Here is a 23,212-nt window from a genome sequence, read left to right on the forward strand (position 1 = left end):
GTGGTCCATTCCTGTTTGTAATTGAACAGGTCGTTTACTGTTAAATTTTAATGAGTCCAATATAGGAGAAACTCGGCATTTTTCAATTTTAGAGAGTCTGAAAAAACTTAAGAAGACTCTAGGGTTGACCTTTTTCGTAAATTTGTGTCTCCCAAGCCCGAAAAAGTATAAAATAATACTTGAGAGAACCGCTTGATCATTACGACCAAGGAGTAATTTTCGTAATTAGTGCCTCTGATCCGAAAAAGTAAAAAAGCGATCAATGACACGTCGTTTTATAACCAATATCGAATTTGAAACGACAAAAATCCGACAATAGTTTCATGTTTTTACGGTCAGAAAAAGAGCTGTAAGTGGACCGTCTTTTTAGTTCTGTTTTAACAAGTTTAAAAAGAAAAACTTGGCGATCTTTTCATGTTTTAGGAGTCAGAAAAGAGCTTAAAGGTGACTCTAATGTTTTTTCGTCGAAAATGACCGATTTCGCCTGAAAAATCCGTTATCCTGAACAAAAACTCCAAACATTACTCATACCTGTTTAAAATGGATAAAAATGTTGCAAAAATTACCTTTCTAAAGTGAAACATAAACAAATTTACAATTCATTTATTCAAAAAACTTATAAAAAGGGCTTTCGTCAATTCATTTTTATCGTTTGAGATTTGGGTGAGAAAATAGAGCTTTTGGTCAGAAACTTCCCGTGAAGATTGCGGAAAATCCATCCGTCAGAATCGAGCGTCGTCTCCTCCAGGTAATCCACATCATCCTACTCTTCAATTTCATCTGTTTCAATTTGTTTTTTAGGGTTTCATTTCATTTTTTAGAGGATTTTTAGGCTAGAAACCCGCGCGCGGGGGCCCGCACGTGTAACACAGGCAGCCCGCGGACCCTGACTTTTTCTCAATGGGGAAAAAGTCAGGGGTCCGCACCTGCCGTGAAGGCAAGGTGCGGACCCACGCACTGTCTCTAAGAGAGAGGGTGCGATCCCCGCAGCAAGGGTTTTTAACCCTAAATTTCTCAAAATTCACCCAAACAATTCAATTTTTTGCATTCTAATTCGCCTTTTTATTGGATGTAGAGTATACATCATGCTTGATTGGTGATAACGGGAGCATGAGGACGTAGATCTTGCCGCGTTAAATCATCAACCTTCGATCGATGCATTGAAGGCATGCGGCTTGTACAAATTCTGGGCCATACCTGGCATGAGGGCCCAAGTGGACTTCTTGCAGTGGCTGGTAGATAGGTGGAGCATACAGGACCAGTGCTTCTTCATTGGTGGCCACCAGCTCAAAATGGAGCCGACAGACATATATTTTTTGACTGTTTTGCCTAAGAGAGGCGAAGACTTGACTCTATTCGGGACTAGGCCAGGTGGCCAGTCTGTCGATAACCTCCGGCTAGAGTTCTGCAACAACCAGACTAGAGACAAAGGGATAGACATTAAAACCATATTCCGTCCTGAACTCATGGTGATCGTGTGTACTGTTACCAGGCTCTGTGGGAGCGCCGCACTACATATAGCCACTGGATCCCAGATGCGGATGGCAGTTGACTGCTTTCGAGGCACTATCTTCAACTGGTGCGATGCTATGTTGACTAATGTAAAAGGCCAATTGACTAGAGCCAAGAACGGACAACTGAAGACCTTTGGATATGGTGCTTTAGTTGTGAGCTTTGGTCTGGAGAGGGTCCCAATGTTGGTCCCGCAGCACCTCACTGTTGGCGTGGACTTCCTCGAGAGCCCAAACTGATGCGATGGGTTGCAGTTATGGCCCGTCATCCTGATGAGGGGACAGAGGTCGTTCGATTCAAACCTGAGTATTTCCATTGGTTGGAAAACCATGTTTTTGCTATTCAGGACTTCCCTTACGCTGGGTTAGATTTTCATGGTGACCCAGAAATGGCTCTTCCACCAGGAGAGCAATGGGATGACTAAGGTAAAATCATTTTCAACATTTTCCTATTTTAATTTTTTTTTGTTTTTATCTCGTCCCAAAACTGATAGTAAAAGTTTCAAATGTAGACGTGGGTCCACAGCAACCAGCCGCTCTCTGGCCTTACGAGAGGAAACAACCAACTGCAGCGGCACCAGCCCCATAGGACGAATCAGCAGAGACCTTGGCCGAATTGGAGAGCCATCTAGAGCATTTGACAGGAGACATTCCAGAGACCGGCATAGATGACATTCCTCATCGACTATAGCGCTATGTGATTTGGGTCCCAGGACCTTTTAGGAGGTTCCTTTGTAAGGTGGCCCGTACAGTGGTTTCTTATTGAGATCATCACCAGTGATAGGATGATCGCCTATTGTAGACACATATGACATTTTTTCTTTTTGTATATCATTTTTGCGGATCATAAGGTGTTTTTCAACCTATGATAGAGGACGATGTGTATTTTGACACACTCCTATATTATACTATATCACTATTACCGGCTTATCTTGTAAAACATGTTATGGAATGCTTTTAAATTTACATGTATGATTATTGCAAATGTCTACTTAACATTCAAGAAGCAATTGCATCTGCTAATGTATTTAAAGATCTTGGAATATGCTGATATTCAATATAATCAAATTCACGTTCAAAGAGACGCACTCTCAAAAACAATCTCAATAACACTAGATTTCTAATGGCATATACTCTATTAAGTTGTTATACAACGAGTTCAGAATCTAACCTCACTATCAAACTCCGAATCCCAAATGAAATAGATTCAGATAATAACTCAATCACTGCACTATACTCGGCAATGTTGTTCGTTGTTTGATCGAGGCTTACCCCATGCATAGATACCAACTCGTCAAAGGACGAATAGATAACCCAAGCTGCGGAAGAAATGTTCCGTGTATTACGACAAGCACCATCAGCAAAACCAATGTATGTTTGGAGAGGCATCGACATTTGCAATATCAAGAGTAAAACCAAGATAAGTAGGAATAATGACGAAAAACACTCTCTAAGCTAAGCACACTTTTAAAACTAAAACACACCAGCTAGAAAGAAAACTAACCTAACTAAAAAATCTCCACACCCATTTTAAGCATAATACCTCTTCAGGTAAAGACCATTTCTGGGTTTACCTAAAGAGTCCCCGTCAAAGTCTACCAATTCATAGGCCCCTTTTGCTAGCTTTCGCTTGACAACATAGGGACCATGCCACATAGGAACGAATTTTCTAGCACCTAATTTATCATTAGCTTGATCGTACAATAAGACTAGGTCTCCTTCCGAAAAATTTCGAGGGGTCACATTTCGATCATACTGAGCTTTAATACGTTTTGCATGAGTTTCGATCGCCAATGCAGCATCACGTCGATTCTCATCTAGTTGAGCTAAGTATAACAAACATTTTTCCTCTTCGGAAGTGGTTGGAAGTAACTCAATGGCCATTTGCAATGACGGGATTTCGCATTCAATGGGTAACACAGCTTCCAGACCATAAACTAGTTGGAAGTGAGTGAACCCTGTTGACATTTTTACTGAGGTTCGATATGCCTAAAGCGCTGAAAATAGCATGTTATGCCAATTCGACCGATGAATCCCGATGATCCGTCGGATCATGATGACTAGAACTTTGTTGATGGCTTCAACCAAACCATTAGCTTGTGGATAATAAGGAGTTGAACTATCGTGACGCAAGCCAAGCTGGCCTGTAAGTTCAGTCATCATAACGTTTCGAAAATGATGCCCATGATCAGTGATAATCGCTTGTGGAACACCAAACCTAGCAATTATATGATTGAACACGAAAATCGCAGCTATTTTGCCGTCTGCCTCAAATGTAGGCATCGCCTCGGCCCACTTGGTAAAATAATCTACCGCAAGGATGATATACGCATGCCCCCCGACCGAGTGAGGGTTACATGTAATAAAATCAATACCCCATTTTGCAAATGGACCGACGGCAATTATAGGGTGGAGAGGAGCAGGTGGAGCGCACATCTTTCGATCAAAAATTTGGCAGTTGTGGCATTTTCAGACCGCGTTAATACAATCTTTAAACAAGGATGGCTAGAAGTAGCCAGCGCGCAATATCTTTTGGGCTGTGGCATACCCAGACATATGACCGCCACACGCTCCAGAGTGACAGTCATTTAGAACCATTTCAGCTTCCTCGTGAGTTAAACAACGTCGAAAAACAGAGTCCGCCCCATGGTGATAAAGAGTATCTCCAATAATTCTGAATTGTTGGGACTGGAATCGTATTTTTCAACGTTCTGACCTTGAAATTTCTGGCCGAAAGGATTGGGTCTGGAGATAAATGATGATATCCCCATACCATGGATCTAAAGTGCTGATTAGAAACAAGGATTCGTCCGCAATGGGCTCCTCCACCACAGTTTCCGTGTCAGCACGTGGGAAGTCACACATTAACTCCGCAAAAACTAAAGATTTCTTCGACTTAGACTTTTCAAATTCCAAGTCGAACTCCTGTAGGATGACAATCCATTTGGAGTACTTGCCCCCTAGCAATTTCTTGGTCAAAATATAGATCATAGGGTTGCAATCAGAAATTACTGTAGTTTTACGTAGTAAAATGTAATGACGAAAACATTGGACAGCTTGAACAACTGCCAATGCCAATTTCTCCACATGTGAGTATTTTAGTTCAGTTGGATTTAAAGTTCGACTAAGGTAATATATCACATGTTCAGTTCCGAATTCATCTTCCTGAACTAACACCATTCCAATGGTGGAATGGGAAGCGGCGAGATACAAGAAGTAGTCCTAGTTGTAGTTGGGAGGATGCAATAACGGTGCATGGGTCAACGCGTGTTTTAGTGCATCAAAAGATTTCTGAGCTATCTCATCCCAATAGAATGGAGTTTTTTGTTTCAACAACCGGGTAAAACCCTTTGTAACCTCAGCGTAGTTAGGAATGAATCATCGTAAAAAGTTTGCTTTCCCTTGAAAACTCTGGAGTTGGCGAAGACTCGAAGGAGGAGGCAATTTGACAATAGCTTCAACCTTCGAGGGATCGACGCGAATGCCGGCTTTCGAAACAACAAACCCCAGTAACCGACCCATTTCTATACAGAAAACACACTTGTGTGGATTCAACCTAATCCGATAATGCCTACACTTCATAAAGATTGCTTGTAAATGGATGAGATGATCAGCTCGATGTAATGAATGAGTAGGCAAATCATCGAGATAGGGTTGCACAATGTGCTTGATGTCATGAAACGCATAAGACATGGCCCTTTGAAAAGTTGCCCTGGCATTCTTGAGCCCAAAAGGTATTTTGTAATAAGAAAATGTCCCACATGGACAAATGAAAGCCGTTTTTGGTTGATCGGCAGGTAGAATATTGATTTGACTATATCCGGAAAAACCATCCATGAAGGAGAATATTTCGCTGTCGGCACAATCATCAATGATTTGATCGATATAGGGAGTTGGGTAATTTTCCTTTGGACAGGCTCGATTAATGTCCCTATAATCGATACATATTCTTATTGTCCCTTGCTTTTTGTTAACCAAAACAATACTCGATACCCAATCCGTTAATGGAATCGGATAAATGAAACCTGCTTTGAGTAATTTTTCAACTTCTTCTTTAATAGCAGCAGCTTTTCTTGGGTGAATCTGACGCAAACGTTGCCGGACGGGTTTAGCGTCCGGGTAAGTTTTGATTTCATGAACAATAATTGCGGGGTCAATTCCTGGCATTTCCTCATATAACCAGGCAAACACGTCGCGAATTCTTGAAATAGGGCCTTATATATTTGAATTTCGTCTTCTGTACACAAGGCACCTATATGAATGTTTTCAACAATTCCAGGCTTAACCGAAATGTCAATAGGAATAGTTCGAGAAATGTTTCCCAAATTTAACTCTGAATCAGGATTTTTCATTGGATTCTGAGGTTCCTTGACATATTCAGTCGTAAAAATTGATGAAAAATCATTTTCAAAACGATCACTCTCGGGTAAAAACGAAGATCTATGATGGAGATCTTCCCATGGTAAATCATCGACACATAGGATTTCACGAATTTGCTCATCAGTATGAACAAGTTCAAAAAATGTTGCTGAATCCGAGTTTGATGTGAAAAGTGATTCCTCATGGACCACATTCATTAAGTCAATTTTGGTTGAAGATGGGTCGGAAAATGACTGCACGGCCTGATACGCAATTTCATATGGACTCAAAGGCATAACATCACCAAATGAGTCTATCTCAGATTCAGAAGGTACGATCCAAGGATCATCATAAACAATGGTGTCTGACGAAATCATATGAATGGTTGCAGTAGAAGACGATGCATTGATAGGAGGAAAAGGCAAAGTTCCCAGTAAACTGGCATCTTTAACTAGTCCTACTCTAACATCCTTATACGGGATAGTCGTTTTACCAACATGCTGAATACTTTCAGAAAAGGCTGGGTCGGATGAAAAGTAAGTCAACTGGTCTATAGTTACGATCTTTCCATTATGAGGGAACTTTATAAGCCGAAAGATCGATGAAACGACAGTTGTCATAGCGTAAGACCAACTACGACCCAAGAGAAGGTTGTAATATAGAGGGGCATCAACCACCTCCACATCTAGATTAATAGTTTTGCCTTCAACCCCTATAGGTAGATCCTATAGAATGCCAAAAGGATGAAACCCACGGCCATCAAAGGCCTTTAGAATCGTCGGGGATTGATTTAGTGACGGAGAACCAAGCGATCTCCAACACTGTATCGACATAATACACATTGAGGCTCCCTCATCAATCACAGTCCTGTAAATAGGTCTGTTTTTTACTAACACTGGGATCTGGAAAGCCATTTGATGAGGTAAGCGCGGTGTACTATTTTCTAGATCGAAAATTATAAGGTTCGAGTCCTGAACGTCAACAACTCCTATAGCCGACAATAGTAATTTACGTTGTGCTGGACATGATTGCAGCACTTCCAAAGCCGACATTGTTGAAGGTGAAACAGCTAAATCTTCAACAATGTTATAGTTCTGAGCTGCTCTCGCATGTGGATTGAAAGCTGACTTTCGAAGTATACCCTTGGTGGGCGGTTTGATTACTAAGTCTGGATTAGGTTTCTCGATCTGTAGTGGATCGGAACCGGGAGCTGAGGTTGATGGGTTAGAATGAGAAGATTCTGCTTCTTTACCATCAACAGGACTTTTACTACCATAATCATGCGATCGAGTCGCAATCCTAACATGGGACATCATCAGTATGGGTTCTTCATTGGCATTTGAGGAAGAACCTATCATCTTACTGTCTTGACTTGGAAAAGGATCCTTCAAAACAGCAGGCGTTTGGGAACCTTTGACAATTTTTGCAACCTCTGCACGATGAGGGCAGTCTCTTGTAAAATGCTCTTCGTCACAAATGAGACAAGGATAACGAGGTTTGCGTTTCTCATCATTTGATTCCGCTTTTTCTGGTTTCTCTTTCGAATTTTTATCTGTTTTATTTTTCTTCTTCCCTTTCTTCTTACCACCGGATTTTGATTTAGCTGTAGATGACTCTACAACATGAATATCAGCAGAAATTTCCGTGGAAGAATCTCCTATCGGGGAATCTGGCAAGGTTATGATAGGAGAAGAATTCTTGGAAGACTTCTTCTTACTTTTGGTGTTAACCATACCAATCATACCGTCAGCGGCATGAGACCTTGAAGGAGCTGCAGTGATTTGATTTTGCTTAGGAAGATTGGGGATTTTCTCGTGTAACGTACCTGACTGAGTATAAACTAAGTCAAGGTACTGTGCTTGAGCAATTGCTCCTCAGTAACGACTCCGACCTTAGCTACATCCTCAGTGATCTTTGGCAATAAAGATTTTACAAACCATTCAGCTAAGATCTGATCCGGAATAAAAACCTTCACTAAACGTCGTCGACGTCTCCATTCATGAATGTGATCTGAAATGTAAGTGGACGTTGACTGCTTTAATGATGTTAGTAATTTTGTGCCATTGTCATATCTGACTGGCAACTGAAAATGAGTTAAAAACGAAGTAGCTAACTGCCTAAAGTTATAAAAAGTGGCTCGCAGTAACTCAATGTACCACTTGGCCGCAAGACCAATTAGAGTGCGCTGGAAAAGACTTAAATGGATTGAATCATCTGAAATGGAGTTAGACGCACACCAAAGGTGATAAGTCATCACATGGTTCGACGGGTCCTCTCCTGATTTGCCTTCAAACTTAGGAATATCACTAGGCAACTTATTCGGCATTGGCGGCCAAAACAGAAGATAATTAATGGGATCGTTCGTTAGGCGCGACAAGTCAGGCAAGTCCAAAGTTGCGATAAACAGTAACTGACAATTAGGGTCCCTAAAACTTTGAGTCATGAGACCAGCCCCAGGAGGAGGATATCCAGGATAACTAGGAATTGGGATTGCATTTGGGATATTGTATCCTCCTGGAAAACCAGGATTAACCAAACCGTACTGGGGTTGTTGAGGTTGTTGATATGTATATCCATGGTATGGTTGATACTGATAGACTGGCTGCTGCACAGCAGGACCGAATTGGTATTGTCCCTGGAACGGTTGATAATTAAATTGAGGTTGAGTTGTGACAATCGTACTTGAACCAGGTTGTCCTACAGGCATCTGAACCGAAGTTTGAATTGTGGATCCAGACTGAGGTAAAGATGTCTGAGGAGTTGATACAGGAACAGTAGAAACTGGAGTTGTCGATAGTCCAGAAGTAGGTGGGGTAGATTGAATAGATGTTGCAGCAGTTGCAACAGCCGTTTGAGGCAGAGTACGAGGCGTACTAGGCCCAGGCTGAGAAACTACCGAAGGTACAGAAGTTTGAATAGTAGACTAGATAGGTTGCTGGGGTGAACCAGAAACTAAGGGTTGTCCAGTTTGCGATGACAACTGTACATTCGGTTGCAAGACCTGTTGAGTTTGCGATGGATCCCACACTAAGTTCATTCCGGGGTACGGACCCATAATAGGTTGAGAATATTGAGGACCATAACCAGGTTGAGGGTAGGGTTGATAATTTAGAGTTACATTTCCAATTCCTTGAACATATGATTGACCGGAAGGTGGTTGGAAACCTTGGTTCGAGTACTGACCTTAGGGTTGATAACCCTGAGGCACGTACTGATACTAGGGTTGACCTTGAGGTACATATTGATACTGGGGTTGACCTTGAGGTACATATTGAGTCTGGGGTTGACCTTGAGGAACGTACTGTCTCGTAGGTATGTACTGTCCTTGAGGTTGCCCCCTAGGCACAAATTGGGTACCTTGAGGTTGCCCCCCAGGCGATAATTGAGGATTTTGAGGCTGCCCCCCAGGTGGTAACTGGCCACCTTGAGGTTGAGGATTAGGAATAGTACCTGACATCATGAGAATATCTTCTACACTCAACAGCTTAGTACCATTATTTCTAGTTAATAACCCTTGTTCAATGGGTTGAGGAGATGCTCCCGAAAAAGTACCAGTAAGTGACTGATACCCAGAGGGAACAGAAGGACCGCCGTACAAAAAGGATTCTGGAGATTGAGAAAACATGGACGACTGTCTTGACATATTTAATGGAGGATAGTAACCTCTAGGTGTTGGGTGATAAGGAATACGAGGTGGTGAAAAAATTAGTCTCGGGTTTTCCAAAAAGTTAGTCAATGAAAGATACCAAGCACTGCTCCTAGGTGGACTGTAAAAGATTGATTCACGCTCCCTAAGTTCTATAACAGGTTGATTTTCAGGGATAGGGATGCCTACTTCTTCTTCCGGAGTAGCAAGTTCTTCAATAGCTATAAGTCCAGAAGGAAGATTTTGGGTAATTATTATTTCTACCCTGGGTGAACCAGGACCACTAGAAGTTGGAGAGGTAAATCCCGATGTTGGAGTAGCAGCAAATTCACTTTCAGGTTCAGAGATTTCATGTTCCTCACCTATATCACTAGTAGATGAAAAGCTACCAGTAATTTCGGAAACAGACACAGATTGTGGATTATAATCTGCTACTAGAGCTTGAAAATCAGGATGTACCACCAAAGAAGACTCTCCTTCTTCAGGTGACCCAACTCTACTGTCTCTAGGAGTTACGAGGGCTCTTAACCCTTCAGGCTGACTTGGTGAAAACTCAGGAGGTTGGCCACAAAGTCTACGGGACTTCCTCGGTAATTCAGCCACGATTAAAAAAATTTAACTACTTCACACACAAACAAAATAAAATCTCAATGAAAACCACCTAAAGCCTCTAAAGAACCAAACAAATTTGAATCACACGCCTAAAGAATCTAGGAGATCAAACTACACACAAACAGTAACTTTCCGTACTAAAAACACTAGTTGGTGATGAAATCCAACGTCGCAGAGTTCAATACAAAAATGGCGGTTGGAACAGTTACCCCGGCAACCTGCTTAATGAATAGACTGGCACAAGTTCCTCCACTAAACCGTATCGAGTGAAGAGAACCCCCCAGAAAATCCAAGTGAGTCTAGCCGACGTCTGCTCCAGGTACAATGGTATCTTCCCACCACTGTCACCTTAGGAAGAATCCTATAGAATATGGTCACTATGGTTACCAACAGAAACAAATATACCTGGGGGAACAGTCTACGATCCGATACGCACGCAAGGGCAGAGTAACAAGCTCAATCCCCTTGAAGGCTCCTTGACATAATCCAAGGTTTACCAACAAGTGACCCCAGGCTCCTCGACAATGGTTAATCCGAGGTTTACCGTTTTTAATATGTGAATATCTGGCATCGTTCCCAATGAGGAAGGATTGATTCCCACACTGGTTCGGACACGTTCTCGTGCTTCTCCTTTAAGAGGAGCCTTCCCAGAGCATAAATGAAACAATTGGAATTTTCTCCTACCGCAAGATACAACTACTTGTTTGTTTTACTGTCTTGGAGAGTTAATTACTCCCTACTCCAAGAAACTAGCCTAGGCTATGTTGGTGTGTCAGAGCCCTAGAAACAAAAAGATTACTAGATAGATTTTACTTTAAGTGTTATTTTTATTGGTTTTTGTTTAAGTCAAGAGGTGCGGAGATGAAACTTGTGGTGTGAAGACTCGACTTGAAATCACTAAAAAAATGCACTTAAGATGATTAAGAAATCTTTTCCCTTCAATGAACTTCTAGCTAGGAAAGAGTTTGAGAATGCAAATGCTTGTAAACACAAATCTTTCTTAACCAACAAATTAAAAGAAGAGCTTCTTGTCTTTTCCAATGCACTCAGAACGAGACAACTAGTTATTTTCACAAAAATTTCCATTTTCTTTCAAACACTCAAATACTACAAAAACAAACTTTTTCCAAAAGAGATTTTTTATTTTTTATAAAACACTCAAAACTATGGAAATAACTAATCTTGAGATATATAAACTATAAAAAACTATTTGAAGTCAAATCTTACAAGATGTCTTTTTCAAGGATGTTTTACTTAGCTATAAGCAAACTAAGGACTAATTTGTCCAGAATCACAAATCAGTAAAAAAACAACCAATTTTTGTTTTCTTTTCTAAAAATGAAATCCAAACTTTTAACACAAGCCTTTTCGAAGTTTCGCAAAGAGAAAACACAAGGTGGATTCCTCAACAAAGGTAGATTTTGCAAATGGTCAGACTCATAAGAAGGCCAGTAAAAACCAAGGTGATCTGAGGCTTCTACAACTTCTAAGCTCAGAGCTACTACAAGACCAAAATGAAAACCAAGCCCGGCAACCAAAACTTCTAGGAATTTCACCTAAAACCCTAACACCAATGGAATTAACCTAAGAAAAGCTTCTGACAAGTTACATGCAGGTCTGGGCAGGGGATAATAACATCTAAACAAAAACTAAACTGACTAAAAGAGAAAATCTTAAGTTTTTCAAAATTTTAGCAGGGTCTGCAGGCCCACCGTTCACACAGGTGCGGTACCGCTCTGTGCTAAAAGAAAAAGTGCGGATAGGTCTGCACTGTGTTCCAAGCCGAGGGTGCGGTCCTCTCCCAAAGTTATGAAAAACAAAAAATAATCCTAGATCTACTAAATCTACCCAATTCCACACACAACAAGCCAAAAACAGAAACAAAAACACAGTTTCTCAGGTCAAAGTAAAAACAAGGAAAAAATCAAGTCCCCAGTATGGTCGCCATTTTGTCACACAGAATGAGTCGATCTTGCGGACAAGATAGACCTTCCTAGAATCTAACGATATCTAGTGACAAGAAAGCCAATCAAAAACTCTCTTTCTCTAAATATGCAATTATAAACAAAGGCAAACAAGTGGTTTAGGCCTACCTTGGGTCCAATGCAAGTTTGTGGAAGCCTTGCTCCTTTGATCCGAATGAACTCCCTTGTAGCGAATCTGCAAACACAAACAAGCAAACAAATTAAATAGCACCTGAAAAGCCAATATCATAAAGCATACTTATCATGATGATCAAGGAATTCATGAAACAAATGACATAAGACAATTTGTTGAGAAAAATGAATCTGATTGTATTAATTCAAAAAGAAGAAGAACTTTACAACCTGTGCCTTGATGCTGTACAAGCTCCTCCTAGGGTCCAACAAGAAGTCTCCTCTACTTTGACAGGTTTCACTCTCTTTCCAATGAAGCCAAAAAGGTATGTGATCTTTCCTCTCAATCTTAACTAGGAAGTCTCAATTCCACCAGCATTTACCCTCAAAATGTTTAGCTTCTAACCTCCCTAGCAACCAGCCCAATGCCTTAATTTATAGTGCAATGGAGGGAAGTTACTAGGTCCTCCTTCAAAGGGATAAAGTCCTCCTTCAAAGCGATAGCTCCTCTCATCAAGGGATTAGCTCCTTCTCTTTTGGGATGCATGAACCACCTAAGAGCGAACAATCCACGTCAAAATTCCTTCTAGAATCATCTAGAATTAACCCAAAGTGAGTTTTTTAGAATAAACTTGTGCCTTTTTGACTTTCACAGGGGTCCGCACCCACTCCTTTAGAGACAGAGCAGGCAGGTCCGCAGGTAACATGAACAGGGGGTGCGGGACCGCAGGCAACAGTGAGAGAAAGTGCGGAACTAGAGCTTTGTTGATTTTTAATGTCTTTCTCTCATTTTCAAAGCTTGACATGAAGAGCTGAGGTCTGAGACTTGCTTAGGAGGACAGTATAAGTGATGATAGACCCATACTGACTGCAAATAGTCATGGTGACAATAATTTTGTGTAACAACCACTGCGGGCGCAGAATTCCAGAACCAATTTTAAGTGTTTCTCCCCCTTATTTATACAGAGAAGGGGGGCTTTGAATCAACATTTACAAAATATCTTAGCCTGGGGCCAGTTATCAGATTGACTAGTTGTCTAGGCCTGTGATAGCTTTACTATCCAAATTGATTTCCTTAGATTTGATTTTGTTCTTGGAAATATAGAAATTACAGAATAAAAGAAATTATAGAAAAATAGAAAAAGGAAGTTGAATGATGATGGAGGAAAATATCGTCCTGCGGTTCCTGTGAAGGCCCCTGATCAGACCACGTCTCTACCACAATGTGTCCCTCCTACTGCTTGACTATTTTTTGTCGCTTTCACCTTTATTGTAGCTTCACCACTCTCAGGAGTTGATAGTGATAGACTGTGTTTGCTTGTCACGGAGCAACAACAGAGTTTGTCCGAGAAGTCATTTACATTTACAACTAAGTGGAGCTCTACACTGAGGAATTAAGTCTTCTTGAGTCCCCATAGTGATTTACTGCTGCACCATGCCTTCATTCAATGTCTTAGCTGTCGGCCCATCTGCCTTCAAAGCCTTGTACCATACTATCGGGGCGTCAATGTATCAAGACTTTTACACCAAGAGGCGTTATAGAACAACGAGTCTTGGTCCCCTTTCTCCCCCTTTGGTTTAGCCCCTTTATGCCTTTCTTCTCATATGACTGGGGGAGCTGTGACGTGCTTGGCGAAACATCGAAGGTCGAAAAATCGGTGATTTCCTATCAACACCCTTGGTGCATCCTCCTAAAACTTGCGATAATCGATCATCCTTTGTGCTTAGCCCTTGGTTCCTCAACTCTTTATGTGACCACGGGCCAACCCCTGTATCGGAGCCCCTTTATCAGTGGATGACTATTAGGGTTTTTTATATAGGAGCTGCAACATGATTGTGATCTCCGATCGCGATAGTCATTTAGCACTCGGCCTCCAGCTCCCCCTTTGGTTTTTATGCCTTTGTGACTGCAAACCAACCCCCACATCGGAGCCCCTTTATCTCACTTTCCCATGCGTGCACTACGTTACAAAGTGCCAATAAGCCTCAACCTTCGATTTGCGATTGTTGATGTGTCGTCATCACTGCCAAATGGCACTTCCTGAGTGGTGACACGTGTCACACAGATATGCCCTCTTTTGACCCTTGGAAATGCTAGATCTTCATGCCGTGTGTCCTCCGTACTTCCACGTCTTGTTGACGTCAGCGCCACCATGTATTTAATGGATCCAATAAAACTCTACCATGTGGCCCCCTTGGGGGAGAGAGAAAAAGGCCCACTTGCCCGTAGTTTTGCATTGGTTTCCTTTATTAAATGTTTTCAGCCCTCCCAGTGCTTTAACGCTAACATATTGCAACTCACGATATTGCAATATTTTAGAGTTGTCACGCTGCTGGTGTGCTGATTCGCCAATTTGCGACATGCCTTGCGTTGTTGCGATCACCAATTCACCTCGAACCTCTAATTTATCGAGACTTTAATACGTGATGCACCGATACGCCATGTTTCTATGAATTGCATTCGTCAATTGTCGATTTACCTCACCGATATGACTGATCGCTGCCTTGGACCTCTGACATTTGTGATCGCCGATATGCGGTATCACTGGAACCTCCGATCTCCGATATAAGTGATTAGTGATTGCTGGTTTTCTCTGCCCTCCCCTGTTGCTGCTTTCAGAAAACTCCGATTGTGATTTGCGAAATGTTCTTGAACCTTTGATACGCGATTATTTCCTCCTTTCAAAGGTGATAAAACCCCCATCTTTAACAGGCCATATCTTTTGATTCTGGGGTCCATTTGAGGAGTTCCATATACTGTTGCAAATCTTATTCCGAGAACTATCCAATGGAGAGGGTCCAATTTAGCTTTGATAGCTTTTGTGGTTTGGGAGATGGCTGCAACTTTGTTTTTCTCCTTTTCACCCTTTTGACAGTTGAAAACAAATTTTGTAGTGAGTGACAACATATGCAACACAGTTATAACATATCTCTCCATAGCTCGACTAGTCGTAGTCCTTTTCAAGTGGGTTTGGGATTTCAACTATTGTGTCTGATTGACGTGCCATGCCTCATGTGAGTACACAAACATAATCTGCACATGTACAATCCAAGATTGATAAAGCAACTCGGTTTATTGAACACATCCATCACATCTGCCAGAAGGTGCATGAACTCTTGGATAAGTCCAATGCCAAGTACAAGCAGTAACATGATCAACACAGGGTGCACACTAGTTTCAGGTGGGCAACAAAGTTTGGTTGCATTTACAGAAAGAACGCCTTGCCGGATCCCATTAAAATCTCAAACCACTCCGATATGGGACTTACACCATCACTAAGGCTGTGGGAGGCAATGATTTTGAGTTAAACATTTCCCCATTCCTTGGCCTGTACCCAGTGTTCAATGTGGATCGCGTTCGACCATACTTTCCACCGTTGCTTGACACATCAAACATTGCAGAAAATTTAACACCAACAGAGCTAAACCCAAATTGCATGGAACAAGCCACAATTTACTGGATCATGGACACATATATCAAGAAAAATTGCCAGTAAAATGTCCAACTATATCAGGTTATCAAATTTGGCCAACTCCTGAACCAAGGCAAGTGGTTCACTAGGGTCCAAGTTCAGCAGAAGTTTCCCGATCTCATGGAGGCATTCAACGCAATGGGGACCATTGCTTCCTAAGGGGGGAGGACTGATCTAGGTGGATATTGGTGGCCAGCCACCTATTCCACCTGGACCCCCATCATTGTCTCTTTCATCGTCCTTAATTATAACACAATTTATTATTTTTAGTAGTTTTTCGGGTCGTGAACTTCCAGAGCCATTTTGAGGTCCTAAATGATGTTTTTTTGGAAAAAGGCCAAACCCAAAAATGGGGTTTGCAATCGAAAGGTATAATACACATCAAACAAAGATCATATGCCAAAATTATGACCCTGAGAATTTGATGCACTGATTTATCCCAATAGGGCCCACAAACTTTTGATGCTTCATCTCCTAGGGTTAGGTTTTTGGATGTTTAGGGTTTTCCATTGTTTCTCAATAATAAATAGGCCCCCAAGCCTCATTGTAACACAATTCAGAGGCATGTAGCCACCACATATCTTTTTAGAGATAAGCTACCATCACCTGATGTAGTTTGTTTCCATTTTGCATGTAAACAGTGTCAGTATTTTGTTATCAATGAATTGAAGTTCAGATTTCGTTGTAGCTATGCATTTCTATTTAAATCTATATTTCATTTCGTTCTTTCATAAATATGGATCACCTCAACTTCCATCACAATAATAACACAATTTCTATATAGAATGGTTCGAGTTAAAGGTTTGATTAATCTTTTTCTTAGCACACTTGAGAATTACACTAATTATCACTACCATAAGGATTGTCCATAATTTTCTTATGTTATACCATTAAATTTCATCCCTGTATACAGATAAAGATAAAAATAAAGACAAAAATAAAGATAAAGATAAGTGGTTACACACTTGGTATAGAATACCATAAGAGTACATGGCATGCCAATTCATAATGAGAAGCGGGAAACATAACTGCCACCTGATGGGGAAGAATAAGTGCCATATGATGAGTAAAGCGATAGAATGTGACCCCATCACTCTTTTCCAAATAGAGCAGAGGGAATAGAACGAGATACTGTCACACTTTTCCAACTAACAATAATTTTCTTTATAAAATAGGTATCGATGTCTTTTATATAAAAGATGAACTTTCCATGCTTTTAAAGTGAAAGTCGTACATGGATTTCATATAAAACACTTTTCTTCTTTCACGTTTCTTTCCAGGCTCACGTAATTTTATTGTACTGTGCTTATTATTTCACATGGTGATGTCACAGATTTGTTTAGATGATATATTTTTTTCTAGGATTTTGTAATTAAAAAAAAAAAATCAAATATTTGAGTATTTGAAACGTTTTTAATAGTGGAAATAGATTCAATATTATCAAAAATTTTGAGGCATCCAAAATCATGAAGTTGGATAACTGTAACCTATATTTTAAAAAATTTCTGTGGATTTTATCATAATCTTGTCAAAATTTTCATTATTTTCCGGGCTAATTTGGGGGCTCTTTAGACTATATTTATATTATTTAAATTTATACATTTTTTTATACTAATTATATTCTTTTAATTTATGAGATGTAGGTTAGTTTGTTTATGATGATTCAAGTTTTATTGAGAGAGGTTGAAAGCAAGGCAACACGAGATAAAAACACATAAAGTGTGAAAACTATATATAGTGAGAATATTATGTGTGTAAACTCACAAGATCACAGTGACAACCACATGTATGGAAACTATCCAACCTCACAATAGTGGTGACAACATTTTATGTAGGGGATAAAAATTGTAGATGTTCATACAATTCTAGTGACAACCTCATGAGTGGGGCATAGAAACTATTGAGCCTCACACAATAATTCTGGTGAATGGGGAAGATAATAACTTTCAAGCCTTTCACAACCGAGTAACAACATTGTGTGTAGAAGATAAAAACAACCTCCACACAATTCTAATGACAACATTTTACAAATAGAGTATTATACCCTCCTACATTAAAGTTAATCTAACTTAAAACCAACATTACCACTAGTATAACCTAAATCAACATAATTAAAAAAGAGAAAATATACCATTTATGCTCTCTATCCAATTCTAAACTCAATTCTAAGTATCAAAATGAAACTCCAATTCTAAATATCCAAACAAAATTCCATCAATTCCTTCAAACTTTTATCTAAATCCCAAATAATGAGCCCTCCAAATTTCTATCTAAAAATACCCTTTCAAACTACTTAATTAAACAACAATTTACTTTTTCATTGAAATTTAACCATACTATTTTTGAATAAAATAGTGAATTTAAATTATTTAAAATACAAATTTTTAGTATATAAATAAATTTAACTCTTTAAAAATTCCAAAACCATTTATTTTCCATACATTACATTATGGAATTTCTACCAATTTCAATCAAAATTGACCAAAGGGAAAAACAAAAACCTTCCAATAGTCAGACAAACTACTGCTTTAACTAAACCTTGTGTTATGAACTTGGAGGATGAAGGATATAAAGGATTTTGAAAATATCATTCAGCAGCTCTGCACAATGGTTCTAAATTCATCCCTTACCTTCTAATATTGCAAATTCTGTTTCAAGTTAGCAGGAAAGAAATGTACTGGAGATCTTCCTTAAATACCATGCAGACCTTTCCAGAAAGCTGTCCTATTCAAATACACATTTAATAAGCCCTTAACTCCTCATACGGAGCGAAGTCAAAACGGAAATTTCGTAATGCCTTCATCGAATCCCTATTTAGATATATTCAGACGCCATTTAAGAAAGCCTTAACAAGCCATTTTCATTAATAATACATTAATCAGCAGGCCCATTTGTACAAAAGAAACGCACATGACTCACTGCAAACGTTTTTTTTATAAGTTTTAATTCACCATCTGGTATTCTTACAGTTGGCTTAATCACTTAAGTTTCTAAACCTGTATAACCAGAAAAAAAACTCAAATATATAACGTGGTGGGTATCCAGATAAAGTGCAGACTGAGGCAGAGAACCACAAGCCTCATTCCTAGAAGCTTCCCATGTCTCCATCCCTCCCTGTCTGCACACATGTTTCATTTAATGTCAATTTGCTTTGCTGCTCATTAAGACTTGGTATATGAACTGTACTAGGTAAAGCAGGGAGAAATGGTTTGGTAGATGAATAAAACTTATTTAGGCAAGCCTGAGCTTTGATCCAATTTGTCCAAAGGATCCCTGTATTTCTCAGGCCAAGCAGCTGCACGTTAGCCAGAGAAGAGGGCTGAAGTACATGACAAATCTGCAGCATGGCAGGCATGCAGTTTGTCATTTCTGAATTTCAACCAGTTTGATAGTGAATTACAACGGTAATTTCAGCAGAGATTGATTTGTCAAATTCTGATGACAAGAAGTCAGAAAAAAAGGCAAATCCTTATAAAATACCAACCCTCGTTTTTGTTATAAGGATTCATATATATATATATAGATATGCACTTATAGCCCTCGTGTTTCTTCTTCATTTAATTCTTAATCATCACACCTTGCATGGTGCAGAATTTACTCTCATATATCTTATTCGTGATAGTGCCACCAGATCGCTATATACATCCCAGAACTTCAGGGTTTCCATGGTGTTCAGGGCTGCTGCGAGGACTGTGTCTCTGTAGCCCTAACCCTAGAAGATATAAGGTTGGTTTCCAGAGAAGCAGTTCCCCTGCCTGCAATATCATGTCAAAACCCCAGCGGTATAGAGGCGTGAGACAACGTCATTGGGGATCTTGGGTGTCTGAAATTCGCCATCCTCTCTTGTAAGCCACCACCTTCTCATTATGCTCTGCCTTTCTTTTTTTTTCAACAAGCAAAAAAACCATAATAACCATTATACTTTCATTAATAAAAAGTAGTTACATTTTCTGTTTCATTATAAAAAGTGTTGCATACATTTTCTAGAATCTCCTTTTTCTTGTCTTTATTTCTATGACCTTCACTTTTAACTAAAGACATCAAAAAAGCTCTATGTTCTACAAAATTTTTCAGCGGTTTGTCTCGTCTAATTGTGTACTGTCTACTATTACATTATATTCAAAAAGCAATAATTGTTTTTGAATCTATAATATCTTCAAGAAAAAAAGATAACAAAAAATTGTTCAAACATTCATGTTCATATCAGATTCTGTAGAAAACAGTCACAGCCAAATCATTATATTTTTATACTCCCCAAACTGAGAAGAGATTCATTGTCAAAAGCAGAAAAGTATATCTTTCTCTGGAAACTGTTGCATCTCTACTTTGATAGAAAGTCTGCCACTTAGGTTGGTTCGGTTCTTATTAGGCTTATGGGATTTCAAAATAAGGATTTTAGAATTTCAATTCTTTAAAATATAAAAAATTATGAATAATGTAGATTTAGATTTAATAATTTGAGAATATTTTCATTGTATACATAATTCAATAGATGAAATCAGGTTTCCAAATGGTTTTTCCATTTTAGATTTCCATTTGTGTCTTGGTATTACAAATTCTCAATGTCACTAATGACACATAATTATTTTGATTGCTATAAGAGTTTAATAATCACATAATTTATATAGCAATGTTTGTTTATATAGTTTATATAACCCTAGTCTAACTAATAGATGAAATGACCATTTTCCTTGCATTTTTTCTACTCAATTTTGTCCAAAATCCAGTACAGATTTAAAAAAAAAATCATAAGAAGTTTAATTTGCAAATATCAATAGTCTTTAGAATTTTGAAAGTGCTGAATCTATTTATGCATTCAAAAATATATTTTAAATAGCAAGATATTAATCTAACTAGAAATTATAACTCTAAAAGACTAGATATTTCCTTTTCCCTTAACTGCAGTCACAACAGGGGCTGCAGTCACAACAGAGGATTTGAATCTAGGTCTTTCGAGTTCTAAACATTTCACATTTTTGAGTTTTAAAAATTTGACATTTCTAAGATAAACAATTAAGCTGCCACTTGGTTTATTTCAATATTTCACTTTCAATGTAATATATTTTAACAAATGATTGATGTGCAGGAAAACCAGAGTGTGGCTGGGGACATTTGAGACAGCAGAAGATGCAGCCCGTGCCTACGACGAGGCTGCAATACTAATGTGTGGGCCTCATCATGCAAAGACCAATTTCACATACGACCCCAATGCACCACCATGTATCAAGCGTTCTTTTCTTTCTGCAGCACTCACTGCCAAACTCCGGCAATGCTATCTGGCTTCTCTGGACATGGAAATGCAGCAGGGCACTGTGAGCAAAGATCACCTGCAATCACCTGTTATGACACCCTCTCTTACTTGTCTGAAACTGGACACAGAAAAGTCCAATCTGGGAATCTGGCAGAAGAGAGCAGGAAAACAATCGGAATCGAACTGGGTCATGACTGTCGAATTTGGCAGCTGCAGTGATCAGTATCGGCAACCTTCTCTTGTAAAGCAAGAAACAGAGGACGATATTGCCTTGGAGATGATAGAGGAGCTTTTTCATCCCACTTCTATTGAATTTTCTTCCAAATCAGTTACTTAGGATTATTTGTAATAGCGAAAATGTGACAGACCTTACAGTAGTTAAAAGCCAGTTTCCTGCAGTTTCATAACTATGTTTATAGTAGGGTAAACAAATATTCCCCGGCCATAGGTTTTCACAGTGGTCTTCCATGGTGGTGTAATCAAGCATGATTTTAATGGCTGTAGCGCAGTATTATCAGAAGATATATGATTTATATAATTATGTTACTGAGCCGTTATATTGCTTTCTGTGAACTGATTGTGGGGGGATTAACTGCAACTTTATTAGCATTGAAAAAACCGGTGCGTTGATCAAACTTTGTGTTGGTTTGCGGTGGTATTTGAATCGTGAGATTTTTAATCAGAATTAATAGTCAGTTATACAATCATCGGAAGTTAGCATGCCCAATAAATACTACCAATCTCAAATAAATCTACGAGTGAATACCACCAATCTCAAATATATCTAACACACTTGGATAGCATTATAAATCTCATATATATATAGATATTAGTATTGAATTTATATGGAGGGTAGATTTTGGGAATATTTATAGATATTAGTATTGAATTTATATGGAGGGTAGATTTTGGCAATATTTGAGAATCTTATAAATATAAGTAAAGTAAAATAATTATTTTTGTTTTTACTGTTGATAAAATTAAGGTTGTTTATAATATTTTGAAATATTGTAATTAATATTGAATCTATATTGATAAAATTAGGGTTGTCTATAACATTTTGAAATATTGTAATTAATATTGATAGTAAATTTTTGGAAATATTTGAGAATTTTATAGATATAAGTGAAACAATTACCTTTAAAGTTATTTATAACCTTTTAAAATATTTCTAAAATTTACAATTAATATAAAAATTCTTAAACTATTATATATAATTCCAAAATATCCAGAAATCTACAATTAAAATAAGAATAACTCCTAGATAAATTATTTTGTCCATGGTCTCGAAGTTCTACTTTGTCTTACAATAAATTTGAAATACTACTATGTCTTAGGATAGATTTTTAACAATTCTCTGAATCACTTGAAAGTTCATATTTTTGGATATTTTAAATTTTTAGTAATTTTCTGATTAGTTGATGTTGTAGATTTCTGAATATTTGAGAAAAAAAGACAAAATGTTAGAAACAATAAATTTTATTCATGTTAATAAAAAAATTAAAATTTCAAAACATAGTCTACATGAAAATAACCTTCTAAATTATTGCTAATTTACAATCCACCAGATCATCAATCTTAATGATCAGAAACAAATATCTTATTTATTCATATTTGTTGATTGAATTTCCAATTATCTTTAAAATCTTTGTATTTGGATATCACTTTATCTCCCCCTGGGACTTTTCAACATCCCTGGGATGTTTTTTTATTATTCAACTTCTTTACAAAAGTATTCATGTCAATTAAATTTTCTAAATATTTTAAAATCTACAATCTTCTAAATTATTACTAATTTACCATCAACCAGATTATAAATCTTAATCATCACAAACAGTTTATTTGTTCTTGTTTATTAGTTGAACTTCCAACTTTCTTTAAAATTATTTTCTTGATAAGATTACTTCATTTTCCTCCAATGGCTTTTCACCATCCTTGGGATGTTTGCTATAAGCTTTTGATTATTCAACTTCCTTGTAATTTTTTTTTGAATGTATGCCATTGTGGATTTTAAAAACTGAAGACATATAAATTATAATTACATTTAAATAATGGACTTGGTAATATTTTTAAATTTCCAAAATATTCAAAAACTACCATCCTCATTATACTGATGCTCATGACGTTCCTCTCGTTATGCAATCGGTTGCTTCTTGATAAAATGTCGCACATTTTTCACCAAATCGTATGTTATCATCGTCTCCTTGTGAAATTTTTTGGTATTCTATTTCACAACTCCAAATGTTAGTAGTGTTGGTAATCTA

At 38.4% G+C, this 23,212-nt stretch overlaps 1 protein-coding gene across 1 annotated transcript; it reads left to right on the forward strand.

Moving 5' to 3' along the window:
• The first annotated feature begins 19,462 nt into the window (after positions 1-19,462).
• Positions 19,463-21,285, forward strand: LOC149223776 (ethylene-responsive transcription factor ERF003-like). The gene is made up of 2 exons (XM_089383405.1): positions 19,463-19,542; positions 20,784-21,285. Exons 1-2 carry the CDS (start codon positions 19,463-19,465, stop codon positions 21,283-21,285), a joined length of 582 nt encoding a protein of 193 aa, XP_089239531.1.
• The last annotated feature ends 1,927 nt before the right edge of the window (positions 21,286-23,212 follow it).

The sequence above is a fragment of the Pinus tabuliformis genome, chromosome Q (genome assembly GCF_031772625.1).
Source record: "Pinus tabuliformis cultivar Carrire ecotype Pingquan chromosome Q, CPIR1, whole genome shotgun sequence".
Taxonomy (NCBI): Eukaryota; Viridiplantae; Streptophyta; class Pinopsida; order Pinales; family Pinaceae; genus Pinus; species Pinus tabuliformis.